This window comes from Bubalus kerabau, chromosome 2, assembly GCF_029407905.1.
Source record: "Bubalus kerabau isolate K-KA32 ecotype Philippines breed swamp buffalo chromosome 2, PCC_UOA_SB_1v2, whole genome shotgun sequence".
NCBI classification, from domain to species: Eukaryota; Metazoa; Chordata; class Mammalia; order Artiodactyla; family Bovidae; genus Bubalus; species Bubalus kerabau.
In genome coordinates this window covers 13,279,578-13,304,085 of record NC_073625.1, presented here as the reverse complement: position 1 = coordinate 13,304,085, position 24,508 = coordinate 13,279,578, and the positions used below count along the sequence as shown (strand labels likewise).

General features: G+C 44.4%; 1 protein-coding gene and 1 long non-coding RNA gene across 3 annotated transcripts in view; one reads left to right on the top strand and one right to left on the bottom strand.

Moving 5' to 3' along the window:
- KCNU1 (potassium calcium-activated channel subfamily U member 1) overlaps nt 1-19,757 on the top strand; it is a 153,013-nt gene extending 133,256 nt beyond the window's left edge. The window contains exons 23-27 of the mRNA XM_055567104.1: nt 4,778-4,849; nt 7,903-8,042; nt 14,337-14,531; nt 16,939-17,063; nt 18,941-19,757. Coding sequence (XP_055423079.1) covers nt 4,778-4,849; nt 7,903-8,042; nt 14,337-14,531; nt 16,939-17,063; nt 18,941-19,352 — 944 coding nt within the window. The 3' untranslated portion in view covers nt 19,353-19,757. The remainder of the gene's footprint in view (nt 1-4,777; nt 4,850-7,902; nt 8,043-14,336; nt 14,532-16,938; nt 17,064-18,940) is intronic.
- LOC129643026 (uncharacterized) lies at nt 11,550-24,508 on the bottom strand. 2 transcript variants are annotated; one of them, XR_008709985.1, is made up of 4 exons: nt 24,264-24,508; nt 23,237-23,397; nt 14,278-14,414; nt 11,550-11,841 (listed from the first exon to the last, which is right to left on the bottom strand). It is a non-coding gene; the product is annotated as an uncharacterized LOC129643026 (long non-coding RNA). The 2 variants fall into 2 exon arrangements; XR_008709984.1 differs by lacking the exon at nt 24,264-24,508 and having other exon boundaries at nt 23,237-23,481.

Here is a 24,508-nt window from a genome sequence, read left to right as displayed (position 1 = left end):
GAAAAGCTCTTCCACGCTGAGCACCAACATGCATCTAGCATCCTGGCAATTTTCTTTTCCTTCCTCTAAGACAGTGGTTCCCAACCAGGGGCAGTTTTACCCCCATAGGTCAGCTGACAATGTCTGGAGACAGTTTTGGTTATCACAGCTTGGAGGGTGGTGCTGTTGGGTAGAGGTCAGAGATGCTGCTAAATATCCTGCAGTGTACAAGTGCGAAATGTCGATAAGATCAAGACTGAGAACTCTTGCTCTGGACATGTCTGCTGAGCCTTTTGTGGCATCAGCGGGCTTTTCCATGTCTTCACGATCATGCCAAAGTTACACATAAAACCTGTCTAGGACCAGCAAGGCTGTTGCATCCAGTGGTGCCCCAGGGGACGTTGGACATGGAAGGACAGAGAGACTGAAGACTCGCTAAAGGACGACATCATGGAAAACTTTAGATTTTTCAGCTGATGCTCTAATTACTGCCCTGTCATGTTACAAGAGCAGGTTGGCAAACCTAGGTACCGAACTAAATAATCTGTGGCATAATCTAAACATATAACGGTAATTAAGTCTGACAACTTAATATGCTACTGAAATTTAAATGTACAGCAGTAATCTACAATTAAGCAATCTTTTGTAATAGCACCCTGCCAGCCTGGAAGATTTCAGGTATAATACTGTGTACTACTAGGTGGCAAAAATATTGACATTAGTAGAATGTACCCAGGCTGTCATCAGATACATATTCAAATTGCCATTCACATTAACCATTACTTTACAAGGAAGGATGGGGTTCAGGCAGAAACTGTTTCTGTGCCCCAGCTGGTGTCAGAAAAGATACTTACACAGTTACGCCAGCTGATGTGGGCACATCTCTATCCAAGAAGAACATTTGCCTCTGAAAGTTGGGATTTTCCAAGCCCTTTTAGAGGGAATTGGAATCAGAAAGTGGAATGTAAAGGAGGATTTCCCCTTGGAGGGAAACTGATCTCAGTGTTTTATTGAAAATGCCAACCCAACCTAGTATATTTTAATAGGGCTACAAAGGAGCCCTTAAAAGAGCATGGGCTTTGAAATAAGTACTACTTGGTGTGTAAGAACCCATCCATCCTTTGCAAGCAATATAATCTAGGAAAAGGAGTATGTCAAGGCTGTATATTGTCACCCTGTTTATTTAACTTATATGCGGAGTACATCATGAGAAACGCTGGACTGGAAGAAACACAAACTGGAATCAAGATTGCCGGGAGAAATATCAATAACCTCAATCAATAACCTCAGATATGCAGATGACACCACCCTTATGGCAGAAAGTGAAGAGGAACTCAAAAGCCTCTTGATGAAAGTGAAAGTGGAGAGTGAAAAAGTTGGGTTAAAGTTCAACATTCAGAAAACGAAGATCATGGCATCTGGTCCCATCACTTCATGGGAAATAGATGGGGAAACAGTGGAAACAGTGTTAGACTTTATTTTTTGGGGCTCCAAAATCACTGCAGATGGTGACTGCAGCCATGAAATTAAAAGATGCTTACTCCTTGGAAGGAAAGTTACGACCAACCTAGATAGCATATTCAAAAGCAGAGACATTACTTTGCCAACAAAGGTCGTCTAGTCAAGGCTATGGTTTTTCCTGTGGTCATGTATGGATGTGAGAGTTGGACTGTGAAGATGGCTGAGCGCTGAAGAATTGATGCTTTTGAACTGTGGTGTTGGAGAAGACTTTTGAGAGTCCCTTGGACTGCAAGGAGATCCAACCAGTCCATTCTGAAGGAGATCAGCCCTGGGATTTCTTTGGAAGGAATGATACTAAAGCTGAAACTCCAGTACTTTGGGCACCTCATGCGAAGAGTTGACTCATTGGAAAAGACTCTGATGCTGGGAGGGATTGGGGGCAGGAGGAGAAGGGGATGACAGAGGATGAGATGGCTGGATGGCATCACTGACTCGATGGACGTGAGTCTCAATGAACTCCGGGAGTTGGTGATGGACAGGGAGGCCTGGCATGCTGCGATTCATGGGGTCGCAAAGAGTCGGACATGACTGAGCGACTGATCTGATCTAATCTGATCTGATAATCTTGGGCAAAGTATATAAACCTTGAGTCAGTTTCCTCGTCTTCAAAGGTGATCTTGCGTGACATAATTTATAGATTCCATGTCACCATTTGATGTCATCATTCTTACTTCCTTGCTGTTTCTACTGTTCACAGCAGCCAGAGGGATTTTTTGAAAGTATTTATTGGATAATAAATTTATCAGTTTCCTCCTTTCAGTCCTATAATGGCGACCCATAACAATTATAGGAAAACCATGTAGGGTCTTGCAGGCCAGTAAGGAGCTTGAACTTCCTCCTCGTTCAGCCTGTTTATACTGGCTCTTTCCTGCCTTTAGTCCCCTCTGGTTGGATGTCTTTTGCTTATCACTCAGGATGGCATTTCAATGTCAGAGAAACCTCTTCACACCCTACGTAAGACCACCTCCCTTGTCAGTCCCGAAAACTTAGGTTTTTTCATAGTGCTCTTCACTATCTGAAAATATTTTGTTTATTGCAAATAATTGCAAATTTATTTGCAAATTGCAAAAAATTTGCAAATATTGCAACACATAGTAATTGAGGAAAGGACTGTTCACAGTTCTAACCTGGAGCCGATACTCCTTAAAGAATCATAGACAGAGGACAGGTAGAAAGGAGATGAGGGTGGAAAGAAGGAAGGAAGAGAGGGAGGGAAGAAGGAAGGAAGGGACATAAAGCAGATGAAATGCCTTGTATGGCTCTGAAAATCAAATAGAATCTCATTTCCCCCAAGCCTCTCTGCATTATGACAATCCCAGAAATTTAAGAAAAAGAGTTGAATGTATTCAGATCCCATCAGCAATACGATTTCCCAGTGAGTTTGGATATCTGATCTCTAGCCATCAGGCAAACCCTCCTCTTTAATAGCTGTGTGGATGAGGTTTGCCCCAGGGCGTCTGTTTCCACCCAGAGAGCAAAAGGGTTTTGCTAATGTCCTAAGGCCATTTGCTTCTGGTTCTAACTGTTAACTGCAAGTGTTGCCCCCGCCCCGGCTTCTGTGTTCACCCTAAATCTACTCAGCATTTTGGTGGCAATCAGAAATGTACTCAGCTCTACTCTGCATTAACCAGGAGTGGCCCTTTACTGACTGTTTCTGGGGGAGATGGGAGAGGTGGTAAACACTGCAGAGCTTAGCATTCTATCTGGGAACAAAACCTCCTTCTGGATTTCCCCTTTTCCCGACCTGTCTCAGCGGCCAGCTTCCCTGTGACCATGCCTCAGTCTGTTTCTCAGACTCTCTTACCAAACCAAACTTGTTCATCTCACTCTCCCTCCCCACCACTTTCCTGGCTTGGGAAACAAAAGATTCTCCACATATTTCACCTTCTTCCAAGGCAACAGAGAATCTTGATGACAAGTAGACTGCTAAGTTTCACGATATTTTTTCCCTCTTACATGCATAATGTTCTCAGTACAGTTCAAGAAAGGTAACGAGCACTTTTTTTGGTTGTTTTGGCTGCACTGGGTCTTAGTTGGGGCACACGGCACTCGGGATCTTTAGTTTCGGAATGTGAGATCTAGTTCTCTGACCAGGGATTGAACCTGGGCCCCCTGCATTGGGAGCCCAGAGTCGCAGCCACTGGCCTGCCAGGGAAGTCCCTAACCAGCAGTTTTAAAGCAGAACTTCTGATGAGAGCATCGTGTATTTGTTTTGCTTGGTTGTGTTTCTTTGCTTTTAATCAGGATCCTAGATTCCTATTTCTCTCTTCCATTTTCTTTCTTTACCTTTTTTGAGGGTTTAACTTGGCGACCAAGACTCTGGTGTCATTCTTGTTTTCAAAACTCCTCATTTGTCAACACGAGCTGAGGCTGTGTTCCGGGCCGGGGCTGGGCACTGACTCTCTTTGGCATTCGAGGCTCGTGGACTGAGAGGAAGGGCCTCGTCTACTAAGGCAGGAACTAAAAGCAAAGGATGGAGGCCCCTGTGACCTCCAGTCCCAGTCTTTAAGGCATTCCTGAGACGTTACGAATTGGGAAGACCAACCAGACCTGGAAGGCAGGCAGTCTTGCTGAAGAAGAAAGAGGATGTGGGCAGAGCCTCAGGCCAGGAGGACCCCAAAGAGGCAGAAGCACCAGGAGTGGAAGCCCCCCTAGTGGCCGTGTATCCCCAAGTGCTCCTGGGGAGGCACTCCTGCTTATTCACAGTTTCCTGAAAGTTCTACAAGCAAAAGGATGTGGTTTGAAGCACTGCCTGCCTGAGCCATCACCCGGGACCCCACACGGTGCAGAACAATCGTATTTAAACTTTGTTTGCCAATAAACAACTATCGGGAGAGCGCCACCTGTTTTTGCAATTCACCTGAAAGGTCATTTAGGACAGGAGTCCCCAACCTCTGTGCCACGGACTGGTAACCCCCATCAGATCAGCCGTGGCTTTAGATTAGACATAAAGTGTGAGATAAATATAATGAACTTGAATCATCCTGAAACCATCCCATGGAAAAATTGTCTTCCGTGAAACCAATCCCTGGTGCCAAAAAAAGTTGAGGACTGCTGATTTAGGAAACACACACACACACCACTAAACTGGAAAGCAGAGGCTGAGACTTTTTTTTTTTTTTCTAATTATAGAAAAGGATTTGGGATTTGGGCGTGAGGGTTGGTTTGCTAAGATAAAGCACCAAGAGCCACGGTGCACTTCTGCATCCTTGTCTGTGTCACCAGCCACCGCGTTTACGTTTATCGACCCCTTTCCTCCCTGTTGTCTGTTCTGCAGAGTTCGCCCGGTCCTGCAGTAGCAATCCCAGGAAATCAAAGTACCGAAGGATCCCCATTCTCACCGAACTGAGTAAGTTGTGTTTCAAGGGCAGAATTCAAGGGAGAGGTCTTTGCCTGTGTACTCGATGACCCAGGGTTGCCTTTAGGATCCACCGTCAAAGGACTGAGGACCCAGAAGGAGACCGATAGACCAGTCTGTGCTTGTAGGACATTATGTTAGGCTTTTATTCAATTGGTGATGTTGATGTCATCCAGCAGAGCCTGTCGTGTGTGTGTGTGTGTGTGTGTGTGTGTGTTGTGGGGGGGTGGGGTTGGGGCAGAGGTGGCTCCTGCCTTCCCCACTCCTGCAGTTTCCAGGGGAAGGAGACCAGCACTTGTCTCAGCCTCATTCAGAGGGAACCCCCCGGGGGAGGGGACATTGATTTGAAAACTGTAAGAAAGGCTTTCCCTGAACCAGCTTCTCTGCCCATCAGGCTCCTTCCTCTCCTGTGGTGATCCCAGGGCAGGCGCTGGGTGAGGCCAGTGAGGCCCCGGGGTGCAGACTTTAGGAAGAGACTTGCTCCTGAGTCCCCTGTGTCTTCTTGATCCCAGCCCTGAGCAGTGCTCTTATAAAACAGAAATGCTCCATAGCAGAAATAACAGACCAGGCTGTTACCTCTCACCAACACCTTATGGAAAACGAATGTGTATGGAACCTCTCCAGATGTGAGCAGCCCTGGGGGCAGCAAGAAAGGCGGGTGGGAGGGGTGCTCGAGGACACTGGGGGGTGTTTGTGAGGCACTCAGGGAGACCCTGGGTTTAATACTGGTAATAGTTGGTGAGAAAAGGGGAGGTTACGGAAGAAGGGGCGGTACCTTTAACATAGGTTGGATCAGCTCAAAGTCAATCTCTAAAGTTGGCCCCGGGCATGAGATTTGACTTGATTCAAGGATGTAACAAAAGTTTTAGTGGGAATTTTATGATTCAGAGTATGTAAGCCAAATGAAACTTTAACCAAGCAGATGAGCAGACCTCAGAGTTCCAGAAATGAAGCAGGTGAACATAGAGAGGAACCAGTGGGTGACACCACTCTGTGGTTTGGGAGTGGCTGTGCATAGGAAGGCGGGCAACAGTCTAATCCCTGTGCCCTGGAGCCCTAGCCCTTCAAATCCAGGTTGGAAGATCTCAGAGCCCTTGAGTCTGACTCGTCCCTGCCAGTCTGTCTGTAACCACCCTAAGACTGTTGGCTACAGTTCTCAGTTTTTGTTTTATTTTTATTCCCTTTTGAGCCATCTGTCACCCTGATGTGTATATACCCTAAGTTTTGTATAAGTTAGAGTGGTTGGGAGGGGACCAGCGAGCTTCTCACTGGCCCCAGAAATGCATCTGGTCACTCTCCAGGGACATACAGCTTTGTTCAACTAACACCTTCTGGCACCTGGCAGCACCTGTCAAATTAGCCGAACAATTCTCCTGCCAGTTCACTCAGTTTCTGTTCTTTGGCTGCAAGGAAGGATCACAGTGACATAAGAGCTGTGGATTTGAGAGCCAGCATTTCAGTACAGAGTGTACAATGCAGGATAACAACTGGGAATACTGAAGCCACTGGTTTAGGATGACACAGCAAGAACTGGACAAGGGCTTCTGGGGGATGTGTGTGTGTGTGTGTGTGTGTGTGTGTGTGTGTGTGTGTGTGTTGAGGGTTGGCAGTACAAGAGGAAGAAAGTATGTGTGCATAGGAAATTTGGGTTGATATTCATCATACCTCCCTCATCTTTTATAAATATACATAGTTCTTGGAAGAAAATTATTCCCTAATACCATAAGTCTATTGCTTCCCCCAAACTTGACTAAGGAATAATTTTAAGAATGAGGGACCAATCCAAGCTCAGTAAAGAGTGTGCTCTGAGTTGCATGTCCAATAGATTTGTTTGGATCAGTAATAGGACAGTCAAGAACTTTGAAGGATCTAAGACATCATGCAACTTGCAAGCTATAATAACAGGTTAATCTGCCCAGTTTATGGAAGACACAAGACCACTGGGTCAGAGAGAGTGAATAGTTTAGCACCCACAGCAATAGCAGTAGCATCCTTATTTTTTTTGCTGGTTTCCCTAGCCTTAGTTCCCACAGAGGGGCATGAAGAGGACCAAGTAACACCTGGATCCACATTGAATTGCTTGTTGGAGAGGAACCCTGAGCTTCGGGAACCAGAATCTTTTATAATGGGCAGTAAGCGTGCCTTCCCTTTGCTCTGGGAGGAGACATTATCACGGTCTGCCAATGCTGTCCTCTATACAAAAACATTTTTGAAGCAATAGTCTTGGAACGAAGACAGTCAGTGCCTCTGCTGTCCTAGAAATGAATGATTGCATTGAGCGCAGAGGTTGCCTACAGGGGTCTGAGCTGTAGCTTGGGGCTGGCACAGATTTGCTAATGGATAATCCAGCCGCTGCCACCCTGGTTTGGTTAGGATGATTCTCGAAGCCCTTGCTCCTCAAAGTGTAGTCCACGCGTCCGCTGTAGCAGCAGCATCTGGAAGCTTGTTGGACACTCGGATGCTCGGGCCCACCTCAGACCCAGTGGATCAGATGTGTCATAACAGGATCCCAGTTAGTTCACTTTGCACACTAAGTTTTGGAAGCCCTGATTAACTCATTCTAGACCCACATGACTCTAAGAACGTAAGTAAATACCCAGCCATCTGTGAAACAGTATATGGAGAAAAAGACAATGACAGGGGTGAGCAGATGTTCTATTTATGTCTTTTATACCTGTGTGATCATTGAAAGTGTTCCCCACCTTCCCCCGCAAAGTGTCCTGGCTTGAAAGACAAATTATACAGAGTGATTTTCAGGATACTTGCTTGGAGAAACTGAGCCTAAGATCCAAGAATAACTCCTTGATGATGAAGGTACTCAAAAGGATATCCCATCTTCAGGGGATGAAGATACTCGGAAAGAAAAAAAAAAAAAAAAGTACTAAAATTGAGCCAGGTCCCACATTGACCCCATAGTGGCATCTGTCCCTTTGAGCAATGGTTCCCCCCTCCCCTCACCCCCCTGCGCTTGGTCAGTCTGCTCTGAAAGTCCTGTGTTCCTAAACTTGTGTGCCTGCCTTTCCCTTTTGCCTCTTTTCTTGCAGAAAATCCTTCCAACATCCACTTTATTGAACAGCTCAGTGGGATGGAATGGAACTTCTCCGGAACGAACCTGCATCTGAGCACTTCCTTCGCCACTGGCACCGTCTTTTCTGGCAGCTTCTTGGATTCTCTCCTGGCCACGGTGAGTGCCACGAAGCCCAGGAGCCCACACGACCAGCCCCTTGCCTAGGGCAGTGCACATGGGGGTCCAGGGATGATGCTAACTGATGCCTCGCAATTCTGCATTCTCTGATTTTCCAGAAACACTTGACGTTATTTTGCCTTTTCTCATAACTGTGTGGCAAGGGAAGCTTGCATTTTTAAGATTAGAAACGTAAAGCCCTTGGAGCCAGAACAGTCAATACCAGGGGGAATAAGCACATCAACAGCATAGAACCCACCTTGTAGTGTGTGTTAGTCCCTCAGTCATGTCCGACTCTTTGCGACCCAATGGACTGTAGCCCCCAGACTCCTCTGTCCATGGGATTCTCCAGGCAAGAATTCTGGAGTGGGTTGCCATTCCCTTTTCCAAGGGATCTTCCTAACCCAGGGATCAAACCCTGGTCTCCCGCTTTGCAGGCAGACTCTTTACCATCTCAGCCACCAGGGAACCCACCTTAGGAACAGTCATAACGTCATCCCTCAGGCTTTTCCTTGGGCCCAAGATCTCTGCTAAATGCCTTCCCCACATTATCTGTTTAATTCTCCCATCCACCCAATTAGGAGGATATAATTCCTAGCCTTCTTTTTATTTATTTATCTAGTTTTGGCTGTGCTGGGACTTCATTGCTGGGCATGGGCTTTCTTGAGTTGTGGTGAGCAGGGGCCTCTCTTCATTGTGGTGCCTGCATAGACTCTGGGGTGTGCAGGCTCAGGAGTTGTGGCTCGCCGGCTTAGTTGCCCCGTGGCATGCAGGTTCTCAGTTCCCTGACCAGGAATCAAACCTGTGTCCCCTGCATTGTCAGGCAAGTTCTTAACCACTGGACCACCAGGAAAGTCCCACTAGCCTTGTTTCCTAGATCAGGAATCTGAAGCCTAAAGGGGTAAATAAGGTGCCAAAGGGTACTGCACTCACACGTGACAAATGCCTAAGGTCCCAGAGTTAGATCTTAACCTGATCCACTGCTGCTCTAGAAGTCTCTTTCTGTGATGATGAGTGTGTTTTCAGTACACTGAGGTTGTACTTGGAGGAATCTGCCTCCCAGGGTGCTCCAGAGCTGCCGTGGGATGGACAGGGAGAAGGGAACCAGGGTGCTCCAGCTCCCAATGTCTCCCCACCACTTTCCCCCAATCAGAACAGCTCTACTCTCAGCTGGATCCCGCATGAGGTTTCTGCATACGGCTTGATTAGAAGAAGGATTTCAGTTGTAAAGAAGACTTTAGAAACTACTACTTAGAAGTTAGAGAATCTGACCAACAGGCCGAAAATAAGAGAACCAGATTCCTGTTCCCCTCTGTTCCGAGTCATGTCTCCAGGTCCCAGTCAGGAGTCTTGTCTGCCACTCAGCCACAGGTCCATTTCGTCCCATCATTTCCCTCCCCAAGGAGCATCTTCTAGACTGGGCTCTTCCTGCCTGGTGTCCAGCTTGATGCACCAAGAGCTCGGTTTCCCGTGGCTGCAGAGTCAGAGGTTATAATTAGAAACAAAATGTGTGTTTCCCTGGTGCCCTCCTCTGCAGAGGGCGGGGCTACCGACAGGTGTGTTCAGGACAGGCTGCCTCGGATGAAGGGGGCTGACGCCTCTGCAGCTTCTGGAACAGGGTGAGGTCCCTCCTCGACCCCAGTCTAGATTGCCTCTATTTCCTCCCCCTCCTCACAAGTCCTCTGAAAACTGCTCTGTGCTAAATTGCCAGTGAGAAACACAAGGAGAAGAAACTCACATGTCCTGGGAGAGAGCTGAGCCCGAATAAAGTGGTGTGAACTCGTCCCTACTTGGAAGCACTGACGTTATGTTTGAGATTTTCCCCCTTCTATCCCCTGATACACCTGTCATTTTTTAAAATAAAAAATAGTGGATTTTTCCTCCAAATATTCTGATTCAGCCAACACAGTACCTTCAGGTATCCCCTGGAATATTACTGTAAACATCTGGCCCAGCTGGAGAAACACACCTATAACATGTAATTTTAATCTCTATAGTTTATAAAGGATTTTGCCAACAAAGGACCATCTAGTCAAGGCTATGGTTTTTCCAGTGGTCATGTATAGATGTGAGAGTTGGACTGTGAAGAAAGCTGAACGCCAAAGAATTGATGCCTTTGAACTATGGTGTTGGAGAAGACTCTTGAGAGTCCCTTGGACTGCAAGGAGATCCAACCAGTCCATCCTAAAGGAGATCAGTCCTGGGTGTTCATTGGAAGGACTGATGCTAAAGCTGAAACTCCAATACTTTGGCCACCTGATGCGAAGAGTTGACTCATTGGAAAAGACCCTGATGCTGGGAGGGATTGGGGTCAGGAGGAGAAGGGGACGACAGAGGATGAGATGGCTGGATGGCATCACCGACTTGATGCACATGAGTTTGAGTGAACTCCGGGAGTTGGTGATGGACAGGGAGGCCTGGCGTGCTGCAGTTCATGGGGTTGCAAAAAGTTGGACATGACTGAGCAACTGAACTGAACTGAACTGATAAATCCTTTATAGTTCGATGCTATAAAGATTAAAATCTGGAGGGGGCCCTGGTGGCTAATGCAGGGGACACGGATTTAATCCTTGATCCGGGAAGATCCCACATGTCATGGACAAACTAAGCCCGTGTGCCACAACTACTGAGCCTGAGCACGAGAGCCCATGCTCCGCAAAAAGAATCCATCACAGTGAGAAGCCCACGCACCACCACCAGAGTAGCCCGCATGCTGCAGTGAGGATGCAGTACAGCCAAAAATAAATACAAATTAAAAAAAATAAAGTATAAAAAACTCTAGGGGTGGGGCACCCAGACCACCCCCCACGCACACATCCATGGGAGCAAAACTTTATAATAATAGAATTTCAGAACTAGACATAAAAAAGAAGGCATTTTCCTTTGCTTATAAGAAGGTAAGGACAGTAACAGAAGTTATCTGGTTTCTCAAGTTCACTCAGTTTTTCCTCCCATATAGCCTCATTCTCAGAAGTATTACTCAAAAAATCTTGGTCTTCAGGCCTTTTGAGAAACTCTCAGAAGAAAAAGCAGCAAGTAGCTAGGCTGCTAGCATCTGTGTTGTTAAGGAGTGATATCCTGGGTTAAGAGAGAGACCTCAAGCTTCATTGTAGTTCAAAGTTAAAACCCTTTTCTACAATATTTTCCAGCATTGGAAGTCCAAATGCTAGTAAATCTGATTATATTAGAAACATTCTCCAAGTTTAGAAGCCCTAGACTATTTCAAGCACTTTTCAACTTGCATATTTTCTTGACAAAGTAAAAAAAAAAAAAAAAGAAACAATGAAGAAAGAGAGGGAGGGAGGAAAGAAAAAAAGAAAGAGACCCATAGGGTAGTGCTATGAAATCTTGAATAATAAGGATGTTAGATGAGCTCGCAGGGTAAGGGTGACATGTAAATCCCATTATTTCCCCCAATATAGAATTGCAAGCCTTTTGATGTCAACACTGAAGAAATGATATATTCAAAAGCTAAGCCTCTCTCCATTAAATATGTAAAGTATGTTTCCCCAGAGCCATGGACACCAGGATAACCCTAGAAGTTACACCTTTTTCTTTAATCAGTGGAGAATTATCCTAACAGCATTATGTTTGATCATTCTGCACTGCGGCCACTTGTTCTTAAACGGATTGTGGCCCAGCCTGGATTTACAGCCTCTGCACCCTCCGGGATTTCAGGGAGCCGGATCCTTAAGCATCCTTCTGGGAGGTCACAGGACACAACAGAAAGAAATGTCACTTAGGGAATCTTTGCAGTCTGGACGTGAGGATGGAGAAAGCATTTGAAGTCATCTTTAATCTGAAAAATATTACAGAAATTCTTTTTATTTTCTCTTAATTGACTTAGATTATATTCTTTCCCAGCTTACCTTCGCCAGTGGTCTCTATATGTTCCAAGAAATACGCATTTACTTGTTAAAAATCAGCTGCCAGTTGCACTCAATATTCTTACAGCTGTTTTTGCACTCAATTTTTAAAATTATTTACAATAATTAATTATTTGAAACCATCTTTACACTTAGTATTTTTACACCTGCTTGGTCCAATGCACTCCTGAGAACATGAATATTGAGTAGATAATGTCTGTCTGAAAGACCACTTCATTTAAGGCAGTGTTGCTCCCTCCCAGTGTGGTTTGAGGACCACCGGTGTCCAAACCACCAAAGGTGCCCTTTTAATTTTGACTCCAACTCCTCTTTGGTAATTCTGATCCAGTAGATCAGGGGTCTTGGAAATCTGCTCTCACAAATATCACTCCAGGTGATCTAGGTACCTGAGAACCAATGTCAGAGATAACAGAATTCAGTGTGCACACTGCGTATCTCATTTAATCCCACAAATAGTGCTCAAAAATGGGTATTATCATGTCAGCTTTAAGATCATAAAACTGTGGCTAAGAGAATGCATGACTTGTCCAAAGGTATTCTGCTAGAACACGCCAGCCCAAGATTCAAACCTGGATGTGTTCCCTACAAACAGTTAGCTCTCAAATGCAGAATAAAAGCCAGTGACCATGGGATCGCAAAGCAAGGAAAATTTCACTCTGATAAGGAGGCCCGTGAAGAGTCTGCCAGTTTCATAAAGGAAAGATGAAGCCGATGTTCCAAAACAAGGGCATGAAGGAGTAAGTGTGTAGCTTGAGCGGCTGCAGAGAGACCAGTGTGCCCTGGAGGGAATGTCAGGTCTTGTGCATCTTTGAATGCCACAGAAATGAGTCTGAGCTCGGTTTTCCAGCAGAGGTCTGACAGTGAAAGTCCAAATTTGTGTTTCTAGACAATCTTTCTGCAAGCATTTTGAGTGATGGATCACAAATGAGGAGAAGACTTGTAAAGAGGCCCCTCTCACAACCCAGGCTTCAGGAGGCAAATCCCTGAATTTGGACAGAGAAAGTCAATGGTAAAATTTCTCAATAGCGATTAAGTCATTCCTATTGTTTATAATGAAAACAAAAGTACTGATTTTTACATAAGTGCTATATAGCCACGTAAATTATTTCTACTGGAGTGAAAGCCCAATTTAACTAAGACAAAGGTAGGAAATTAAAAACTTTACATAGATAACAATAGATTTGAGAAAACCTCATGGGCAGTTATTACAGTGATGTTTCCATGTATGTCACTGCCTAGTCAACACACTATGTAGGAATCCTTTGGAAAAGAAGCTTAAGAAAATGGCTATGCTTATTCCGACTCAAGCTAGTTTCAAACTAAGTTGACCCACACATCAATCTCAGGCTTCATTTTGATGTCAAATATTCTAAAATTCCATTCATTTACTCAACACATACAGTTTTTGAAGTGTTCTATAATAGCTATGAGAGATAATACCTGTCTTCACATAGGTCAGAATCAAAAGGAATGTAAGTAGATCCACATCCAGAAGATTCAAGAATAGACAATAATAATATGTATAGTCCCCTAAGGAAATGCTGAAGCTGAAGCTCCAGTACTTTGGCCACCTGATGAAAAGAGCCGACTTATTGGAAAAGACCCTGATGCTTGGAAAGACTGAGGGCAAGAGGAGAAGGGGCCATTAGGAGATGAGATGCTTAGATAGCATCACTGACTCAATGGACATGAATTTGAGCAAACTCCAGAAGATAGTAAAGGACAAAGGAGCTTGGCATGCTGTAGTCCATGGTGTCAAAAAGAGTCAGACATGACTTAGCAACTAAACAACCACCACCTAAGGAAAATGTATTGATGTCTCATTAAATGCATATTTTTAAATACATGTTGATATTATTAGGGTATCTATGGCCTGCTATTCTCCTCTGATCATTTTTGGAAGTGGGGACTACCATGGTGTCAGTATCATTTACCCATTAATTTCTTCTGCTATAGCCCTCCCTCAGGAGCAGGAATATGGTATGGGTTATTTTCTCTGCACTTTGCTTAACCCAGCACCATACTCAAACCACCAGCTTTTGGTTGATTTTAATAAGGATAATGATGGGACTTCCCTAGTGGTCCAGTAGGTAAGACTTCACCTTCCAATGCGGTGGTCCAGGTTCAATCCCTGGTTGGAGAGTGAATAAGATCCTACATGCCTCAAGGCCAAAAAACAACACATAAAATAGAAGCAATATTGAAACAAATTCAATAAAGACTTGGAAAGTGATCCATGTCCAAAAAAACAAAAAATCTTTAAAAAAATTAATGATCATGAGAGACAGAGCTTTGAACCATCGGATCCATTTCAGACAGCCATACCCAGTAATTCCCACCTCTCTCACCTCCACGGTCTACAGAGCAGCTCTTCTGATTTTGTACGTGCCTTCTCCTTGCTCTCCAGGCTTTCTACAACTACCATGTTGTAGAGTTACTTCAGATGCTAGTGACAGGAGGGATGAATTTTCAGCTGGAACAACATCTGGATAAAGAAAAGTTACTTGGGCTGAATACCGGCTACTCTACGATTTTACCTGGAAAGATGCGGTGTAAGCTGGGGCTGCTCTCCTTAAACCAGACCGTCCTGTCAGACATTGAAGTGAGTCAGCTCTTCTTTTAAAAAAAAAAAAATAATTTATTTAAATTGGAGAATAATGACTTTACAATATTGTGATGGTTTTTGCCCTACTTTGACATGAATCGGCCACAGGTATACATGTGTTCCCCCCATTCTGAACCCTCCTCCCACCTCCCACCCATCCTATCCTTCTGGGTTGTCCCAGAGCACTGGCTTTGGGTGCCCTGCTTCATGCAGCGGACTCGCACTGGTCATGTACTTTACATATGGTAATGAACATGTTTCAACGCTATTGTTTCAAATCATCCCCCCGCACCTCTCCCGTTGAGTCCAAAATTCAGTTATTTACATCTATATCTCCTTTGCTGCCCTGCATGTGGGATCGTTGGTACCGTCTTTCCAAATTCCATATATATGTGTTAATTTACAGTGTTGGTCTTTCTCTTTCTGATTTTCTTCACTCTGTATAATAGGTTCCAGGTTCATCCACCTTATTAGAACTGACTCAAATGCATTCATTTTTTAGCTCAGTAATATTCCATTGTGCATGTGTACCACAACCTCCTTATCCATTCATCTGCCGATGGACATCTAGGTTGCTTCCATGCCCTGACTATTGTAAACAGTGCTGCAGTGATCATTGGGGCACATCTGTCTCTTTCAGTTCTGGTCTCCTCAGAATGTGTGCCCAGCAGCGGGATTGCTGGGTCATGTGGCCATTCTATTCCCAGTTTTTAAGGCATCTCCACACTGTTCTCCAAAGTGGCTGTACAGCTCTTCTTTCTCACAATAGTTTCCCATGTCCTTACCTCCCTGAGTTTTGGAAAGGATCCAACCTGTCTGCGTTCCTAGACAGCTTATACTGTATAAATAATAACAATGATAACAAAAATTAATATAACATAGTCATAGTTATTTCCAGTTTACAGTGCATTTTCACATGTTATATTTATCTTGAGCTATATCAAGCAGTTGATATGATCCTCATCTTCCAGGTAAAAAATAAAGTGCCCTGGAAGCATCAGAGGGGTTCAACAACTTTGTCCTTTGACAAGGATACTAATGATAAGTGTAATGATTAATATTCACTGAGCATTTGCTTAGGCCTGTCTGCTTTTTTTTTTTTTAATTCACTTAATCTATCCAAGGATTTACAAGGTAGGTATCATTATTTAATTCCATTGAACAGATCAAGAAGCTGAGGTACTTACCTGAGACCATATTGTCTCCCAGTGGCCAAGCAGGGTCCCTCTAAGGCACTCTGACCAAGGGCCTGCCCACTCTCCCTACACTTTAGCTATTAAAGAAATTGGATCATGTCATCTGAAATCAGGCAGAAGGACTCCGTGTTCGGGTCTAAGAATCTTATTGGGCCAGCCAGTGAAAAATGCCTGAGTTTTCTCGGTCCTCAGAACTAGCAAACAGTGGATTACAGCAAGGAAAAGATAATTCTGGAAAATTCCAGTGAGACGTCTGGCATTTGGGGATCTGAGTCAAGTCCAGCCCTGCAAAGAGGAGTCCACTTGTCAGTGTGATGCCCCCGGGTTTGGGGTTGAGTGGCGTGGCCTTCGGCTCCCCGGTGTTGCTGTCAGAGTCCGGCCTTTATAGGGACATGAGCAGAACCCCTTCTTCACAAACATCCAGCCTCTGTGCCTGCCGTGTCTCGGCTGGTACCACCAAGAAGGGTGAACCCCACGCCTTGTGCATCTGATTGCCCAGTACACACAGCATTCCAAAGCTCCCTCCATGGTCTAGTCCTTCAAATCTCTGTGGTCCTGGGTTCCTCGTCTAAGGTTGACCTTGTGAGCAATTCTAAGCCCAGGACGGCTGCCGCTGGCCACGTCCTGTTGGTACCAGAGGTGGCAGTGGACTGGTAAGCCCTTTCTTCTCCACTGATGTGTGGGCCTCGCTCTGTTCTTTACCCTGAGGTATCACAGACCAAAACAGACTGTTCGTTTTCAAATTCCCAGGATCCATTTGCTGCTGCTTTGGATACCTGAGGTCCACTTGTAGTGCCTTGTTGGCAGTAACCTGAGAGCAGGGTCAAAAGAAGACTGCTCTCTGGAGGTCACTTAACATCCCAGCTCATGGCATGCCTTGAAAACAGCATTTCCAACCTGGCGCTCATTGTTCCTTGTTAGTCGTTACCAAAACATATCAGTATTGATAAAAGCGAGCATAATACCTCGCAACACCCCATGCATCAGAGGCTCTTCAAAGACCAGAGTGAAACAGTTGCTGGTATGAGATGCTCAAGACTAATGGTAAACCTGGTTTCCTGGCCACTTACCACCACAAAGGTACTAGGAGGTGGCTCTCGGGTCTTCCAGGCTTCTTCTGGGAGGAAAGGCAGATGACAACCCCAGTGCTTGCTGTGGCTTAATTTTAAGTGCCCCTGGGCATGTGTTTTTCTCTTTTCTCTCCCCAGCCAAGAAAGACTTTTGGACAAATATTCTGTGGCTCATTAAATAATCTTGGAATCCTGTGCCTCGGCCTATACCGCATGATAGATAAAGAAGAATGCAATCCAGAGCACAAAAGGGAAGTATGCTGGTGCGAAAGGTGCTGGGCCCCCATCCAAGCATAAAGGCCAAAGCTACTTCATTCAGGAATGAAAGGGGTGGCCAGAATTCAAGGCCTCTAGTTGCAATGAAGGGTGTGGGGAAGTAGATATGTAGGATCAGTATAAATAATAGGAATGAACCCTGATGATTGGGATCCAGTTAGTACTGGTCATGTGAAGAGAATGGGATCTTTATCCCCAGTGAAGTTTGAGATGTACACCCAGATTTTAAGTCTGAGTTATTTTGCAAGTTACCCCTGACCCCTGGCTGTGCAACTTTTTAAAGCTGAAAGCCACTGTCCACTTTGGAAAGATCCACTTGTTCACTGCTGGGCTCACTGGGTAAGTATTTATTGAGTGCCTCTTCTAGCCACTGTGCTTGGTCCATCTAAGTCTTGGGAGTGATATGTAGAGATTTCAGTTTAAAGAAAGATCAGTGTGACAGCAGGAGGGAAGACAGAGAAAATGTGTGTGGAGGGAGGAGGAAAAAAAAAAGATGGTGCCGTTTGTAGACAGCACAGCAATGGACTTCCAGGCTGAGAGTCTCATGGTGGGAGTGCGCGGGATTTGGTAGAGAAGGAGAAATTAAAAATACCAGAGTGGAAATGGACTGTTTCAGGAGAAAGGGGAAAGAAGTCAAATCACTCCAAGTGGAGTTGTGGTGAATACAAAGAAAGACAATTTCTCGGCTCAAAGGAGAAGAGAAGGGAAAGAAGGATGCCAAGGTCAACCTGGCTGCAGATGAGGGCTGAGCTTCCGGGAATGTTTACATAACATAACACTAGGATTTCTCAGCAACAGATGGCTAAGCCCCTGCTGAGAGAAGAGAGAGGGGAAAGTTCACAGGGAGTGGAAAAAGAGGTAAAAGTTACAGTAATTGCTGCAAAGGATGGAAGAAGGAGTTTATGGTGGATTCGTAGAAGCAAAACTACAAAAGGACAGGGGGATGGGAAATCCTGATGAAATTCAAGATCAGTGGTCCTCAGAGTAAGGAAACAAGAGAGAGAAAGAGTGATGGGAAGTTGCGGGCAGAGAGTGATTGATTGAAGTGTAAGATTGTAGCCGGCAGGATATGTCAGGAAGTCATAACATCAGTATGTGGCCGGGAAAGTGGTTAGGAGATAAAGATCGCTGGGGAGTGGAAGTCAAAGAAATTGGTCTGCCTGTTGGAGTCATAAATCACGCAGGCACTGCAGGCACATCAGGTGACGGCGGCCCTGGAGTTGGAGAGAAAACGCATCCCACGTGCCAAAGGCTTAAATAAACATGGAGCTCTGTGGATGACACTGATGAGTCAAGAGGGAGGGTGGTATGGCTGTAGAGCGTTGACCACAAAGATGGCAGAGGAGAATGATGCTCAGGAAATGGCACTGGAAAGCATGAATGATACTGACATCTCCTCCCTCCATCTCTGTCTGTCTGTCTATGTCTGGGCTCCATCCGCTTCCCCCCAACAGCTCTGGAAATGCTGTGGACTGTGGTGATTGGGAGAATAGGCAAGCCCAGAGCCTAGAGTTAGAAAAGCCATCAGAAAATGACTAGCCCAAACTGTGGTCCTACCCCACTCCCATTAAAACGATGGGAAGAGCAGGACCCAGAAGGGAGACAGCATGTCCAAGATCAAAGATGGTTGGTTTCAGAGGCAAGGATGAAAATACCAGTCTCCCAGTTACTAGTCCAGGGCCTCTCCTATTGCACCACACCAAAGATTTTTTTTTTTTTTTAATCAGAAACCAAATAAAGCAAGGCAAAACAAATCTTTCCTTTTCTGTCCCCCAGCCAATTGACTTTCTTATTTTGGTCACTGCCTGCACCCACACTGTCCCAGCTGCAGGGGTACAGAATTCATGTTTGGCTTTTCTTACAGGTTTGTGATTACCCGGCCAGAAAATGAGTTCAGCCTGCTGCCCTCGGATCTTGTGTTCTGCGCCATCCCTTTCAGCACCTCTTGTTACAAAAAGGATAGTAAAGCTTCAGCTTCATATGAGATTATAAATATAATGCCACTGAAAAAAGAGACGGTCCCAGACGTAAGTCCTGACCAAACACCTCTAGTTGACCAGGCCAAGGAGAGTGTATCACAACTGCCCTGTAGGCCAGTCCCTTTGTTGGAGCCCAAACCAATCCCTGCTACTGATTCTAAGCAAGCAATATTGACTCTGGGCAGTAAACATTCATCTCATCACCATTGCACATACCCAGGTGAAACTGTGGAAGAAAATGGAAAAGAAAGCATGGAGGAAACCACAGTGGAAGATGCCTATGCCTTTCACCATTAGACTAGACTTGTCGCTATTCCCCAGGGGCCCCTGGCTCACTCTTTACACAGCATCTCCAGAGATGGTGACTTTGAACACGGAAGATAACCATGGAAGTCTGCCATCGTGCGCCAATTGTGCAGTGGCAGGTAGACCAGCAAGCCCACACTGTTTAGGAAGAGACAGAAGTTTGATTTAATCCCACTGGACCTGGTGTGATAAATAAAGAAATAGATGATAAATGCCTCTGTAAGGGAAGTGCATCGCTCTGTGTCTCTTAGGCAGGAAACATGATGGTTGGAGCTATATCAAAGACGTTCTTCAGTACTTGACTGGGTTTCCTCCAGATGGGATATGAGTCATCAAGATAAAAGTGAGAAGGACTTAGACATAAGAGACAAGACATAAAGAGCCCCAAATCAAGCATCTTACATTCTTTATCTTCAAACAAGCAACTAGTGAACTAGTATATTATCATCTTCTCTTTTTCCCTCTTGCTTTTTATTTACTCATCTCTTTCTATAGGAGATGAGAGTGGCCACTTGGAGAGATACTTGTTTGAACTGGAAAGCAATTTGTGTATAATGAAAGCCTAGGCATGGCCTGGCACAAAAATGAATATTAGAGTGTCCTCAAATGGGGTACCTGGGTAAAGTCAGGTAGGTTGAAATATATAACCCTCCAGATCCTCTTATTGAAGAACAAAGACAGCTCACGAGAGGTAATAAAACATTTCCCCTTGTTCCAAAAGGAACCAGTCCACTTCCTGGTAAACTGCATCATTAGGTCATTTTGCCTGGGTGTTACTCTGTTAACAGAGTAAAAGTTCAGCACATCCAGGAAGTATTTTCTCCCAATTGGTGAACCTCATGAGCTTCCCAGGAGGCACTGGTGGTAAAGAACCCACCTGCCAATGCAGGAGACATAAGAGATGTGTGTTCAGTCCCTGGGTTGGGAAGACCCCCGGAGGAGGGCATAGCAACCCACTCCAGTATCCTTGCCTGGAGAATCCCATAGACAGAGGAGCCTGCCACCCAACTATAGTCTGTAGGGTCACAAAGAGTCAGACACGACTGAAGCAACTTAGCACACATGCACGGTGAGCCTTGTAAGAAGTGCCTTCTTGTGTTATAAATACAATACAGGGAAAAAGGAGGAGGAAAGAGAATAATAAACTATATTTCTCTTAAATGGTTTTACATAAAGTTTATGATATCCTTGACGTTTTTCACAACATCCTTGTCAATTTGGTATCACTACCTCCATTTGACAAAGGAAGAAACTATGTCACAAATAGAGTTCCCAGAAAGGATACCCAGTTAAATTTTAATTTCAGATAAACAACAAACTTTAGCATGAGTGCATCCAAATTACTGAATTTAGCTAGTAAGTGATCGAATCCATATTTAAACCTAGTTAATTCAACCCCAGCACCTATAAACATGTGCCTCAAAGAACACAAGTAGAGGAAATGAAACAAAATATTCATCTATGAGAAAAAACTTTGTATTGGGAAAGCTTTCATTGTAATGAAATTAATATATGTAGGGAAAAAAGAGTGATTGTAAGAAAAGTTGTCAGAGACCAAGGATCCTTTTTTAAATTTTCCAAGTTTAGCTAAGTCATCTTCATCTTTCTCTTTTTACAGAGTGACTTTCTTTGTTTTTCTGTATACATGGCAAAATATATTTCCTTGCAATTCCAAAGTTACAGCTAGAGTTGAAGGCATGTCAGAGATTTAACTGTCCTGTTTCTGTGTATCAGATCTTGATTTCTGAAAGAAAGTACGAAGAGGACCCAGCTTTGGCTTCTCCATCCCAGCTATCAATGGATGAGGAACAGGGTACCTCTGAGTGCAGGACTTGTCTTCAGGGAAGGGAGGCTAGTTCATGACCTAGGAAGAGGTACCACCAAATATCTACTGCAAAGACAGTACTATTTCTTTGCCACATTTCCCTGAGCCATTTTATCCATATAGCAGTTCCAGTAGAAACAAAATATTCCTAGGAAGGGATGGACAAGCCCTGTGCATATTCATATGCACAGACTAATAGTTTTTATACATATTTTCTAATCTAAACTTAGCCTCTGGACCTTCAGAGTAAAAACTTAGCCCTCAAATGGTCTCACTTTCAATGTAGCAGAGAAATTTGAATGAAAAGTTCTTTACTTGCCAGCATTTTAGAGGAATGGGTACCAAAAATATGGCTAAAGAAATACTGAGGTATATGCAACCATTGCCAGTATGTGAGTGCTTCTGTTGCCAGTCTTGAAAAATAAAGTTGGCAGAGGGCCTCCTAGACTTATGTGCCAAGTGACACCATAACTCTAGAACCAAACCCTTTACCTAGAGATATAATGTACCGTTTACATTTTAATACAAGTCATAACACTAGATCCTTTGGTAATATGGCAGATACTTAATTCATAATGATTATTCAATTCTTATCAATTGAAGAACTGACATGAAGACAAGATAAAATGTACAATGAATTTAACAGTATGTGACTTAGTGGTTTTTATGATTTTTTTTAAAAGACATTGACCTTTCTGAAATTGTATGAAAGCTACAGTCTTCCTCCCCAGAGAAAATTAAGAGATGTATGTATTACATAAAAGACATCATATAAATGAGAGGGAGGTCATGGGTCACCCTACAGTTTCTCCATCATCTTCCCAGACCCCTGATATAGACCTTCAATAACCAGTGCAGTGATCACCAGAAAGGACATGGGAGTCAGGAGACCAGAGTACTTGTTTTAGATATTTTGAGAAATAGCAAAAATGCCGCCTATCCAATGGATGGTTCACGTAAGCCTAGAGAAACACTGGAGCAACATTTAAAGGACTAAGAAGGAAGACAACCAGGTTACCCTGAAGAAGCTGGAAGGCAATGTGTGATGATCTCTTTAGGATTTGGTGTTCAAAATGTGGTCCCCAAACCAGCAACATCTACAGTACCTGAAGGTGGGCTCCATCCCAGACCTGTTGAATCTGATTCTGATTTTAACAAGATGTGTAAGTGATCCATACATTTAACTTTGAGAAGCAGGGCTTTCAAGGAGTATATATGTGTTTATGTATATATGCGCAACATAGATATATGTGATATATATCTGTAATATAAATTGCACATCCACATAAACACCTACATATACACATATGCATACACACATACGCACATACACGCATGGTGACTCCTGGCAAATGAAAAGATCTGGAGGTTTGGATTTTAATAAAAACTATGCCCTGCAACATTTAGCTCTTTGGCGTGTTCACTCCTATTTAAGACCTACAATACATTCCAAACATCTCTAATTAGTTATAAAATCCTTAAGCTGAGTACCTTTCAAACCATAAAGGAGTTAAGGGAGGTTAAAGTTCAGTCAAGTTGGTGAATATTTTCCTGGAGGAATAATAAACAACCTTCAGCTCCAAGGCATGGGTTATTCCTTCCAGGTCAATGAAACAAAGAGCTGAACCTCTCAAAGCCGGCTGTGTGGGTTCCTAGATTGGCATGCTTAAGGATCACAGGCAGGAGAGGAGAGGAGGCGAGAGAGAGGGAGGAAAAGCCCTCACACTAATGAGGTTTGAAAGGATACAGGATGAGTCCAGCCCTGCCTGCTGAGAAGAAAGGAACCTAGCAGCTGATGCTAAGTTCAGACTAAACTAACCGCAAGTCCCCTGGGGATGTCACAAGGTAAACCTGATCGTCTCTGTCATTTACAATCATTATCAGGCAGACTGCTCCTGTAATTTTACTGGGGCGCCAATTAACAGACCCCTGAAGCTCGAGGTGGCGGGGCGGGGGGTGGGGAGCGGGGGAGGGAAATGTCCCAGGCCTCCTCTGGTTTTTGAAAAGGCAAAACCAGGCAGCCTTTTCGATGCTGTCTTCTGATCATTACCTCTGTCAGGGCGGGGGCGGGGGATGACTTCATACAGGGCAGGGCGGCTCAGCTCAGGTGAGTGGCTGGAGTCAGGCTTTTCTCTCTGCCTTCACTTCCTCTGTTCTCCAGCAACCTCAGGGAGCCTCCGGAGAGCCCAGCAAGCCTTGTTACTTTCTTGCCTGAGATATGAAAGTGTTGATCAGCTTTCCCTCTTTCTCATCTTCAAGAAAATATCTTTGCCGCATTTCATCTTGCAGGAAACCTGGGAAGGCCAGCAGATGCATCAAGAAGGCAGCCAAGAAGGACCACTGAAATGTATTCCTTGGCCACCATCCTTCCTGACACCAGTCTTTCTCTTGCCTTCCTGACACGGCCAGGCTTTTTCACTAGTCATTTACGTCACCTCTTGATTCCCACTGCTCTGGTTCACTCCTTAAGCCACCCTAGGCTCTGGTTGCAACCCCCATGATTCTGCTAAAAAGACTGTAAGATCATCAGTTCCTTTGAAGTCACTGAGTTGAGAAGAGTATTAAGTACTGTCCAACTTGCAGCCTGGGTGGGATTCAGCACAGCTGATCCTCCCAACTCCTGTCCCATTCGGAAACATTCTCTTCTCTCGAGTTGCATGATACAACCATCTTTTAATCGTCCATTCACTTTCCTGACTACGCATCCTCAACACTCCCTTCAACTTGCCTTTTATACAACGTGATTAGATATTAGCATCACTCAAATCTTGACTGTGGACTTCTTTTTTCACTCTCAGGGCTCAGTGAGTGATCCACATAATTAAACTGGAGAGCATCTTACCTAAAATTTTAGGACAGAAACTACTTACCTGTAGCCATTATTTCTATGCAAGAATGTGGGCCCAGATGTCCAGAATTTTTTTTTTAATTTTAAGAGAAATTGAGAATTCTGATTTTTAATAAAATATGATGCTGTTAAATATGTTTCTCATAGTCATGAGAGAGTAACTATAGCAGATGAACCCCTACTCCAAGAAAAAAATGTTTAAAATTGGTTTAAAAATATTTTAAAATACCTGTTTGAAGTAATCATAGAGCCACACAGTCAGTAAGAACTTCAAAGGCTAAGATCCAAGAGAAAAGAAAAGCACTGAGGTGAGTTCACCATTCTCTGATGTTTTTCCCTCAGGGCATTTGCCAAGTGAGACTAAGCAAGAGATCAGGTTGGAACTCAAGGTTAAGGGCATTCAGCAGTCACAGGGGGGTGGACGGGAAAAAAAATGGAGGTGAGGTTTATCCAGGTAGGTGGGAATTGAAGGGA